The following is a 12963-nucleotide window of genomic DNA, read 5'->3' as shown; positions in this document are numbered from 1 at the left end:
TGCATGCTTTTAGGAGCGTTGAATGCATAAATATACGGTCTCCCATTAGGACCGCCCAATTCCGAACTTCAGAGAAATGCGCATTTTTTTTAAATGTTGGTGTTTTTTTGTAAACAAGTGTTTAGCATGAAAATTATGCATGGAGCGCAATATATATACGAGACATGTCCTCCTAGTGATGTTGGTCTGTAGACAAAATTTTCGCCCATATTTGTGCAAAGTACCACCTTCATCAATGGACTGATGAATCCCATATTTCATGCATTCGTGCAATTTTTCATGACTAAGCCAAATTGTTCTCACATAACAGCTGTCAAGTAAGACTCTCTTCAACTGAAAAAAAATCTGTCACAATATAACCGATACAAATATTTTCAACAAGCACTGAAACTGGCCTTGAACGACATCGATCGATTGATAGAATATCACCACCTTCACCTACTCTCGTCCCATTAGGTCCGGATGAAGTGGCAGCCGCTAAAACTAAGCTAACAGACTGAGGCCCGTTCTTCCCGCGACAGTCGGTTTCACATTACCGTAAGGACTGTCACTCCAGCAGCATTCCCCGTGCATGTATGAGAAATGCTTAAGCTGATACAACAACAACAACAACAACAATAACCGAGGTTCATTGTGACATTACAGTTTGCCTTACTACGCCTGATGAATCCACCAACAGTGGAAATGAGAGATAGTTTCTTCCTATTCATCGTATTCTTAACATGTTCAGAAAGGCATATCCAGCTTTTCTGATACTTAGTTATTTAGCAGTGTCCAGTGAGCACTCCAATGGCAGTAGATATGTGTACCCTTTCTAAATATTTCATACCTCGTATTTGTTTTCGGTCCGAAGCCGACCATATCTGCCTTGAAATGCGATAAGCTCTGTTTTGTTCCAACTTTTACCTGCCCGCTTATTAAAAAATTTGCAGTCATTTTCGTCATCAAAAAAAAACTTGAGATGGCCACCTGCACTGATTGATCATCCGCAACTATAGCTCTTTACTTACTTACTTTCAGTATGGAAATCAACCGTTTGACATATATAAGCTGCAACCTCTCCAGTGGGTTGTTTCACAAAGAGGCAATTGATATTGTGCCTGCTGCAGGCAAGAAAGAGCTTTCTGTTGTTTTGAAAAGACACGCCCTGCAAAGACCACAGTTAAGGTAACATTTAAATCTGTGCACCAAAAACAAAAAGCTAGGAAAAATAAATAATCTTTTGGTAGGTATTCAATACGGCAAAGATCTGACACAGACTGCTCTGCAACGCGCACCCACTGGCCCAACATCACAGAAGGCGAAGATGCAAATTTGCGAATTGAATTTTTGGTTAGAAAGTGTGAATAATTAAATCTTGGAGATTATAAAAAAATATTTATATCAAAAAATAGTATTTTGCAAATGGAATACTGCATACCAACACATTATTCTCCAGAAACGATTTTCTTAATCAAACTCTACTTTGCAAGCTCTCACTTAAAATATAGATTTAGAGTTGGGCTTCGGAAGAAGACACCACCGCTCACCCTGCCGTTAGACTTAAAGTCATACTACACTCCCAGATGGAGTGCATAAGTTGCTGCCGCCCTTCTTCCCTCTTGGAATTTTCGTATTGATTTTGTTCTCAGTAACCGAATTCAAAGCATAGCGATCTGTGCTGCTCGGATGAAAACAACAATAACTACAACCAATCGAAAAAGTATTGTCAACTAGCTATAAATTCAAAACGAGCGGCCCAAATGTGGTATCCTTTACAAGTAAAACAAAAACATATCAATGTATACGCGCGAAAATATGCCAGATTAACGCTTTCAAATATGGAACTACCAAATTTTGTGGATTTGTGTGTATTTAGCAAGACCGGGGAGAACTGCTGTCTATTTAATTCGTTTTAATAAAAGAGTTCTTTTTCCACTTTACCGCAACGCGCCTAAAAATATTCTATCAAAAGCAATACAATAGTAGCGAGTCGTCATGATGTGATTTATGAGCATATTTTCAGGCGCATTGACATAAACAAAAGCCTTGATTCGCGCTATTCTTTTCATACTAAATGAAATGCGCTTCCGGGCGACGAAGAAGTCAATTGTATGCAATTTAGCGGCGCTTAGACATATAACTTTGATAAAACAATCAGGCAGGACAATGGCATGTCGCAACTAATGGAGAGAAATGTCGATGCCCGATTGGCGGTTAATTTTTTCTCTTTGTTTTTTTTATTTATTAACTCTTTTTTCTTTGCAAAAGTCGATAATTTTTTGACGTCAACGTTTTCAAAGTACGCTTTTTTATAAGCGTGTAAATAAAATATAGATACACACATACATAAATACATATGTGTATGTAATAAAGGAAATGAGTAAATTCACTGCTACATTACTTCGGCAGACAATGTCAAACAACATATTGCGACAGCCAACGTTTCGAATTGCCGGCAATGTGTGTGCATTAGGCGTGCATCAGTGCACTCAGTGGCATGCTGGAGCACATGTTGCTGCAATTGCAGTGCTCCAATGTAAAGCAATGAAATAAAAGAAAGATATTTTGCCATTCATAAAATGTGTCCGAACATTTCGGCTCACTACCCTGTCATTTACTCAGCCATTTAAGTACCGAGTGGCGCATATAAAGTTCCTACATACAACCGTCTGCGTTTCTACCAGAAAATTCATATGAGAGTCATGGCAAATGTTGCGTGCAACATGGCTGCAATGAGGTTGCAGGACATGCAAAGCTGTAACTGCGGCAAATATTACTTAATTGCTGGTCATGTGCGTTGTGCGTTAGGTGGCAGTACAGCCGCAATGGACTTAACTACTTGCAAGAACTGCATGAAGCAAGGAAGAAGAGGCTGTGCCGCTTTTGCATTTCTTTTAGGCTTACAAAATTTTATTAACTTCATTTGCGTTCAACGAAGCGACGAACGCACAGCTAGAGATGGCAGTGGGTCGGCGCACTGGGAGAAGTCACCAACATTAGCTGGAGGCATCAAAGACTGCTTGTCGCATATGTGTAATTGTCTGTATGTATTCATTATTGCTCTTATGAAGGTACCTATGTTTGTAGCACCGCGCTGCACTTAGAACCATGCATCGAGTGCGGCTGCTGTCTCTTTACTTAATTTTAACGACTGAGCGGATAATTGCTTTTGCCACAAACTGCCCGGCCACAGACAGGCCCTCGGTCACTCATACGCCACCTCCTTGTTGAAGAACTTGCAGGCAGTATGGAGCTGCACACCGAAATGGTGCAAATTGTCCAACACTAGCAAGGGGTAAGTAATATGCAGCACTGAGAGTGGTTGGCTAAAAAAACTCATTAATTGTTTATGTAAAAAAAAATTCACTATTCTCAAAAAGTAATATTCTCCTTGTGATATTTTCATGAGTGTCGATCGATTTCAAGTATGTGTATAGGCAATACTGCGTAGCCTTCATAAAACTCAGCTTGACCTCCGGGTTAAAATAGGAGAGCTTAGCTCAAATTAAAAACATAAACAACAATAAACAATCAAATATAAATTAATAAACGAACAGGAAAAATAAATAATTGCAGCGTCACTTCTTTGTGGTGTGCGTCTTGATGTGGTTCCACAAATGGAGGGACCTACAGTTTTATGCCGCCTCTGAACGGCAGATGGTTTTTTTTATGAGGCGATTTTTCATGGCAGATGGATGTTTGCCAACGCCTGCCGCAGGGCAACCGCTATTTAAAAAAAACTTCTACCATTTTTCTAAATTATTATTATTATTGTCTAAAACAAAAACCATACACATTTTGTCAAACAAGTCCCGGGAATTGTTCAATAAAACGCAAAATAATTGCTAAATCATCAAAATTTATATTTTGGCCTTCAAATTAGGTTCCATTGGAACGAATACTCATATGCCAGTCATCAAAGCACCTTTTAAACGCGTTTGAAGAGATGTTCTTCAACTCCTTCAGCGAATTCTTCTTAATGGCTCCTATCGACTCAAAGCGGCGTCCGCGAAGTGGCAATTTAACTTTTGGGAAAAGGAAAAATTCACAGGGGGCTAAATCCGGGGAATACGGTGATTCTTCGATGATATTTGTCGAGCCTTGTGAGACGGTCAAGATCCATGAGTTTTCTTTCCACAAATTGGGCCGTTTCCCACGCACATTCTGTCCAAAGCGTCGCATAACTTCCAAATAATATTCTTTGTTTACCGTAGAACCATTTGGAACGAATTCCGAGTGCACAACACTATGATAATTAAAGAAAACGAGTAGAATGACTTTCAATTTTGACTGACATTGACGTGGTTTTTTGGGTTTCAGTTCATAGTTCATTAGTTTGCATGTCTCATCACCTGCTATGATACGCTGGATAAACGTTGTGCCCGAATTCACTTGCTCAAGAATATCTTCAGCCACCTTCTTCCGATGAATTTTTTTAAAGAAATGCCTTGAACCAGCTTTTCTGCGTAGCTCGTCGGCAAAAAGGACTAGATTTTGGGAACTTGACGCTCGAATTGCTTTAAATCGTGGACTGGCTTTCCGGAAAGATGCATTTTCATAAATCCCACACATTTTCAATGGGGTTGGCATCTGGAGACTGGGAAGGCTACTTCATTATTGTAACGCCATTTTCTTGTCTTGTTGTTTCTCAATGTGTTTTGCTGAGAGCAGTGGTTTTGATGATGTGGGACGGTAGGATATGTTCGCCTTCAGTCGGCATTTGATGGTGTTGATACTCACATCTATTCCCTTTTTAGCAAGAACTGCTTGTGCTTGGCGTACTCACAAAGAATTGTCCCGCTTAAAAAGTTGGACGATCACTTTATCCTGCTTTTTTGTCATCACTCGCTTCAAGCCGCGCTCGGAAAGGTCTACAACATTTTTGTACACCTTATACCGCTGATTCCACATCACAACAAACTTTTTTGATTTTTTTAATCACTTCTGCAGCCGCGGCGTAAGGTAATTTCCGCTCTTTCGAATGCGTGCATAAAAATACCGCCTCGAAAGGCTTCGCGTACTTCTCACTAAGTTTTGTTTGGTTGCGTTTACGGGAAATTTTCGAACGACACTAACCTGAGTTAGCACTGGCAACGAAATATATCTTAAAGTTACAAGAAAAAAACCGGTTCTTTTCTTCTGACACAGACTGTATGTATAACGCGCGCTGTTTAAATGAACAATCCCCGATATTGAAAATAAATTGTACTGATATTCATCAAAATTTCAAACTTCTTATTGAAATTAAAAAACTTAGTATGATTTTAAATATATATATATATAATTGGCGCGTACACCCTTTTTGCGGGTTTGGCCGAGCTCCTCCTCCTATTTGTGGTGTGCGCGTCTTGATGTTGTTCCACAAATGGAGGGACCTACAGTTTCAAGCCGACTCCCAATGGCAGAAATACTCTCGGAGGTTTGCCATTGCCTGCCGAGGGGCGACCGATATTAGAAAAATGTTTTTCTTAATTTTGGGGTTTCACCGAGATTCGAACCAACGTTCTCTCTGTGAATCGCGAATGGTAGTCGCGCTCCGACCCATTCGGCTACGGCGGCCGAATAGCTTATTAAATTTTATTACAATAAAATGCAAGTTTGAAGTTACTGCGAAACCCGGTGATTTTTTAGAATTTTTTCCTTGAAGGTGTAGCGCATTTTCTCCATATAACAAAACCACGGATTTCTTATGCAGAGGAAATACATAATGCCGTCTGGGGAAAAAATTAAAGAGAATTAAGTAAAATTTTGAGCCACTTTAAACTTGCACTTTATTATAATACAATTTAATGGGCTATAAAACAGCATTTTTAATTTTTTTTAGTTCTGATTCAAAAATTTAAATTTTTTTTAAAACTGTTATAGTATTTGGAAGATGGATTAGTATGGTCTTTATTATGGAATTAACTTTATTATTTTTTAATAGTCAAAATTTGTCCAAATGTTGAGGTGCTATATTTGTTTCACGAACTGTATTATAATACATATTATAATATTTTCATATTTACCAATCTTAAGCATTTTAGAAAAGAAAAAAAGAAAAAGTCATAAAACATATTTAAAGTAATACTTCTAAGTTTAAAATCCATTATTAATAAAATTTAAATCTCTGCATTTTGTATTGGTTGTAAAATTTGCTCACCGCTCACTAAATTTTTCTCTACCACTACCTTCTAACTATTCTCGTTACCTTCCTACACTTGAAGACAGAGGATCCATTTTAGCGTGCTCATTTGTCATTAACATCATAAAAGACTATATTAACTGCCTTTCTATTTTAAAAAACATTGCCTTTAATATTCCCCCTAGAATTCTTCGCCATTCGAAATTCTTTAAAATTTCTTTCACTAGAAATAGCTACGGTGCCAACGTTCCCATTTTTAGAATCAGTACTGAACTAAACTTAGTCTGCAATGCTTTCGATTTTGATCTATCACAATCAAGTCTTACTTTAGTTAAATATTTGCGAATATTCTTCTCTGCGCCACATCATTCGTGTTATAAATTACCTGGTTTATTTAATATTTGTCCTAATTTTAAGATTGATCCACACTTAAATTGGTGTTAGCTGTGTGGACTGTACGAAAATTCTGTATTCCAAGACTTGAAATAAATATAAGTCTGTAAAGTTCTTGTGATCGTAAACTTAAATAAATAATATAAATAAATATTTTTTCGTATACGATTTTATACCCTAGAGTGGCCAGACTGTAGATACAATTCAGTATAGAAATTAATAAAAACAAAGATTCAGTTATTGATTAAAATAAATAAAATAAAACCAAGCCTAACGCTTACTGTGCAGTCAATGCTTCGTCACCTTACTCAGTTTTATACATAAATATCCTCCTGTGCCATATGACTTTCTCAGCGCCACAAGCAGCGTAATTGCCCAAATGCACATTTCGCGACGAGACGCACTCAACTTCACTTTGCGGTGTCGACAGAGCGATAGTGGGTGGGTGTAAGTGGTTTTTGGTCAGCGATTGTCGGCTGCCAAGGCACCACTATAAATGCCAGCCCATCCACCCTCACGGTCCATTAGCAACTTAGATGCTCAAAACTGTCTCCCGGGGGCGTCGCTGCACAATAATTGCATACAAACTCATATGTGTAGACAAAAGAGGCAATAGCAACAAAAAAAGTAAAAAAAAAAACAAAGCCAACAAAGGAAGAGGAAAAATTAAAATAGAAAATAATTGCACAAGTAGAAAACCATATAAAAACATTGCCCCCGCTGGCGTGGCAGTTAATAGCTTACAAGAGAGCTCAACAGTAGTGAGTCAGCGATCTGTATAAACTGAAGAAGAAATAGGCTATTCGCTTCATAGGTATAAAGGTGCAATTCTGCTGTGATGATTTGAGCCCCCACATTGTGGAGCAATTAGAAAAGGCGCCTCACCATTTTTCAATTGTGAGAGTTGGTATTGTGAGAGTTTGTCATTTGGCAGAATGCAATATATTCATTTAAATGTGAATTGTGTATTTTGAGAGAGTTTTTTTTTTGTTAATAACCCGACATTACCTACATACATTAAAAAAGTTAAAAAATTGCTATTAGCTTGTGCAAAGCTTTATTGCTTAACCCGTACGAGTTTTTCGCTTCGATGACCTCCATGAAGTTGGGAAATTGACTGCTGAAAAGTTCTTTAATACTCTAACTGCTTTTTTAATAAGCTTTCATTGTACATGTTTTGCGAAAGGGTCACAATGGCCCAAGTAGATAGGTGAATGGAGATTGAAATGTATTACAAAAAATGTCTCGTTAAATTCTTCTGCAGAAATCCGAGTACGTAAATTATATTTGAAGTCATCTTAAATATAATATTTTCGATAATCTATATGTACTTTCGACCAAAATTATAAAACTTTAATTATTCGTAAAAGACACTCTGAACGAGCAAAGTCGTCAGCAAAGTTGAACCTGGAGAGATCTTCTTTCATATGTATTGGCGGTAGTTCTTGTTGAGTAACCAGTGTTGAAATAAGATTTAAAACTACAATAAAGAACTAAAAACTTTTAAACTAAAAAAATATCTTATGCAAAATCAGCCTAGAAACATATGTAATCCTAAATAAAGGATCTTTTAAAAGTGACGCTTAGATGTCAGTACAGAAAATTCCTAGACGGAACCTTTTTTTATTTGCCATTTATCAAGTAGGTAGATATATAATTTTACACGATAGAACAACGTAATAGAACTATTGAACCTTTTTATGGAAATGGTCGATCTATAAAAGTAACATGGAGTTGAGTGATTTTTTGGTGTAAAAAACGTACGAATGAGTCGATAATTCAAAGTTTGGTGTAGAAATTTCAAGAAACGGGTTTTCAAGGGGATAGAAAAAAGACTGGTTGTCCAAGAACTGGACCTTCTCTTGAGAATATTGCTGCTGTAGCGCAAAATGTTACTGAACAACCTTCAATATCGACATATCGACGTTCTCGATGGATTTTAACTGTAATGAATGCTCATGGTGAACATTTGAATGATGTAATTTTGCACATATAATTGTTAAGAGCCGTATTTTGAAACCTAAGAAAATCTAAATTTTTACATGTTTTATTTTAAAACAACATCTAGGAGCGTCTTTTGAAATACCCATTACTATGGTATTAGACCTGGCAAAGGTAAAGAGAAAAATGCTCCTTTAAGGCCCATGCAAAGGTTTCCATCCTTTTTCTTATAGAGTAAAATACTTCCAGATCTTATGAAACGAATGAGTCTGCGCTTAGGGCACGGATTAAAAGATGTGTGGTTTAATAACACAAAAATTCTCTTAAAAGGGAGTCAAACCATACCAACCAACCAGTATCTGGCTTTCTGGTGACAACTTAGCGAATTAGAATGGTGCCCATCTGTACTTAGAAGCCACAGACACAATTTATTTATTTATTCATTCATTTGTTGTAAACTATTTTGTATTCGATGCCGATCGTTGACATCCATCCGACGGAAAAAAAATTTCCTAATAGCGACGGCCGCTCAGCAGGCAATCAACAACAAGATGCACATCACTATTTTAAAGCGAACAAATATTTCTGACTACATGTTCTACTTATATGTGTGTATATTAGTTTAGGGGGAAAATAAAAACATAATTTTTGCGTAAAATTTGCAGCACCATGCATTTTCGCCTTTATTAAAGAAAAATTGTAAAATATACCGATTTTTCTCTTTTTTACCTCCGTTGTTAACACCCTACATTTCGAAACTGAATCGAACAAAGAAAAAACAGCTACAGAATTTTTTTAGTGTGGAATGTCACCTCGACAACAAGCATACATTTCAAATTTTTGATCGATACCTTACGAGATATCGATCGCTACAGCCATCTACCGAGAAAATAATGAATTTAATTTGACATGCTTTGTTGGCTGTTTGGCTGAGCTCTTCATCCAATTTGTGATGTGCCCATTGATGTTGTTCCACAAATTCAGAAACCTACAGTTTTACGGCACCTCGGAATAGCAGCTTGTTTTCTAAATATTAAGTGAAGTAAAAAATTCCGAAAATTGTTTCGCTAGGATTATTCGACAGCTTTTGAAAAAGCAATTCTGCGATGGAAGAAGTTCTCAACTTGACCAGCTAATTTTCAATTGTCGCTCTTTAAAACAGTTTTGTACCATCAAAAAAATGTTGTTGAAAAGCTGATAATCGCTTCCAACCGAACTCACAGCGAAATTTTCTTGGCTATTTATCCGATCTTGGTAAACTTTTCGGCCAGCTCACCACAGCCTGGCCACCATCTATAGTCTACTGGCTATATACAAAAGTTATTCTCGCTGTGAACCATTTTCCATCGAAATGCGGATGCTGAGGTGGGCCAGCGGCGTAACACTGATGGACAAGATTCAAAACACCTTTATTTTTGGTAGCAATAAAGTTGCTACAATCGCCGCCTATGGCCATGTAGTGAGAAGGCCAGGGAACTCGCAGTGAGACAATGTCACAGATGGAGGTCGCGAAAAGAGGGCCAGGCAGACCACCAAGGGCCTGGAAAATACTATTGAAAATGGCATGCGCTGCAGAAACTCCAGCGAAGGGAGAACCGCGTGACCTGGAGACTTCACTCATGGAAAGCAGATCCGAAACCGGATAAGGCTAGGTTAAAGGAGAGGAGAGGAGTTACTATCTGCGCCTGAAGAAGAGGTATAAATTGAATATTTGAGAGTCCAATGAGAGTAGCTTATAGTGGCTGATGCTCTTCCAATCCAAACAAAAACACACAGCAAAACTTTATTTTGTATGATATTAATCCGGTCATGGCGATCTTCTGGCCAGCTCAAAAACCAGCTAATCTTTTTCGACTATTGTTCTCTTGTGAGAAGTATTTTTCCTCGTCAGTTATTATCTGATCCGAAAACGGCTCAATTTCTTTACGTTTCAGCAAAGAATTGCAGATAACAATTCAGTCCTAAAAGTTCTTTTGTTTGGTGGGACACTCATATACCCAGCTTCTTCTTGAAAAGAGACTTTTGCAAATGGTTCCAAATGGTTTTCTGGCTAATTTTCTGTTTCTAAGTAATGGAATAAGTATTCACATGCTTTTCAGCGATTGGCCTACTAAAGAGTGTCTCACTTTCGACGTCCTTATTACAAGGACGGAATGCAGCATACGTTTTTTTTTTTGGGTCCCAGTTCGGCTTTTCCATTTTTATCATAATGAAGGATGCATTGAATTTTCTGTTTTTTACCTCTATTTTGGAAGAATGTAACACACAACTGGCTTCTCAAAACAGAAAACTGTCAAAGAACTCTGATTAGTATAATTACTTGCTATATGTAACACAAGTTTTTCATCGAAAGGTCAACATCAAAGTCAAATATAAAATCACCCGCATCGCTTGGCACAACTGACTTAAAAGTTGGAATAGATCTCAATTATTGGCACTGACTTTGAATGCAGTGCCTTTTAGTTAATAGAGAAGTAATTTAAAACATTTGAATATTAAAGCCCTCTAAGCGTCACTCCAACTCTTCTAATAGAGCTCTCTCTCCCTTATGTAAGATACAAAACTACATATTTGGCCACCTATAAACGTCCTTGTCATCACCGTAAGTTCGGACGTACAGCAACCAATGCACATACATAAAACCACTACAAACACCAAAAAACTTCAACACGTATCCTAATTCGACAAAAGCAATTGAATTGCGATTCCTTGCTATTTGATTTGATTTCGATTAGCTTCAATTTAATTCACTTACTGCTTTCAGTGTTAATTGATGGCGTGGACACGTCCACCATGACGCGAGACCAGCTGGAGCAATTTGCGCTCAAACTAAAAGAGGAGATGGAACGTGAACGTGAAGAGAGAAACTTCTTTCAACTGGAACGCGATAAAATACGCACATTCTGGGAAATTACGAGAGGACAATTGGGTATGTATGGCTTATATGTAGATACACCTCGTATACGAGTATGTGAACCACCCACACAATTCACTCGCATTCCCACAACTCGTGCTTTTGCTTTACTACCTGTTTTCAATGCAAATTAATGTTTCTGCTTCTTCCAATCTTGCCACACAAAATAGAGGAGACTCGCTTTGAGGTGCGTAACAAGGATCATGAGGTGGAAATGGCGCAGGAGTTGGCTGATGTTGATACCAAACACATTATGCAACAAATGAAACACCTGCAATATGAGAATCAGAACAAAATTGGCGAAATACGCGCTGAGGCGATGACACAATTGAAGTTATCACAAGAGTATCATGATGTACAGGAGCAAGAGTTGCTAAAGGATAAACGCGAATTGCGGCGATTGCTACGCGAACGGGAGGAAACGCATGAACTACAAACACAACAGCTGAAGATGAAGCATAACGATGAAATGGCGTGAGTAGATTTTGGAATAAAGGAAATAGTTCGAAGATAAACCCAACTTATATTCAGGAATAATAGGATATAAGATTTGGCCATACGAAGCAAAATTGTGCTAGTAACTTTCGCTGCTATGTTATGGAGGCTTGGCAGCACAATTATGTCCGCTCATTCCACACGTATTCTTGAGCTCTTTCAATCAGTCGTTGTAAGATAGGATCGAGGTAACATGGGCAGTGGCCTTCTCGTATATCAGCAACGCAATCCCAGTTTTTGCCGCCTTCTGTTGTAAACAAACCGTTATCAAACCGTTGTTAGGAAAGCAGCTGATTCCTTGGAATTCATTGAAAGCTTATTAACGGCTTGATGTTGGCCTCACCTTTAAATTCTGTACATCATGATTGATATTGAGCTCGGAGTTTTCATTTTTTATTTACATATCTTCTTTCTACTTCAATCGTAGCGAGACATAAAGTAGCCAGGACCTGTACAGTTTTTTGGTATTAACTTCAAATCCAGCTGAATCCGAATTGAGTTGTTGCCACTTTCACGATTTTTTCTTCAATAGGGTGTCGAAATATAGCGAATAATGCCGTGGACTTCGATGCCTGTCCTTCCTGTTTGAACCTATAATAGCTCTTTGACTAACTTATTTCACTTCAAATAAATATCAGTGTCGCTACTAGGAAAAACTGTTCTACATGTACGAAGAAGTTTTTAAATTGACCAATTGAAACAATCTTGAAATACTTTCTCTCTAGTGTAATGAGCAGGGGTGTGAGTTCTCAATTAAAATGGTTCCTGCTCCTTGTTTTTCTTATAAATCTTATAAGACTTTATTGATTTTATAAGACATTTCATTGAAGGACATCTGCAAATATTTATCGAGTCATAATCTTGCAGTATGAGTATGTATGAGCTTTACGACGACATAGACATACCGCAGCGAATAAAGATCCAGCGGCTTCGTTGGCTGGGTCATGTCGTCCGAATGGATACAAACGCTCCGGCTTTGAAAGTATTCGATGCGGTACCAGCTGGTGGTAGCAGAGGAAGAGGAAGACCTCCTCTGCGTTGGAAAGATCAGGTGGAGAAGGACTTGGCTTCACTTGGTGTGTCCAATTGGCGCCGGTTAGCACGAGAAAGAAAC

General features: G+C 38.0%; 1 protein-coding gene across 1 annotated transcript in view; it reads left to right on the top strand.

Moving 5' to 3' along the window:
• LOC128856537 (dynein regulatory complex subunit 4) overlaps nucleotides 1-12963 on the top strand; it is a 37607-nt gene that overhangs the window by 22212 nt on the left and 2432 nt on the right. The window contains exons 3-4 of the mRNA XM_054091840.1: nucleotides 11205-11369; nucleotides 11525-11828. Coding sequence (XP_053947815.1) covers nucleotides 11205-11369; nucleotides 11525-11828 — 469 coding nt within the window. The remainder of the gene's footprint in view (nucleotides 1-11204; nucleotides 11370-11524; nucleotides 11829-12963) is intronic.

The sequence above is a fragment of the Anastrepha ludens genome, chromosome 3 (genome assembly GCF_028408465.1).
Source record: "Anastrepha ludens isolate Willacy chromosome 3, idAnaLude1.1, whole genome shotgun sequence".
Classification (NCBI taxonomy): domain Eukaryota; kingdom Metazoa; phylum Arthropoda; class Insecta; order Diptera; family Tephritidae; genus Anastrepha; species Anastrepha ludens.
Note: the sequence above shows the minus strand (reverse complement) of the source record. Positions and strands in the feature narration are given on the sequence as shown.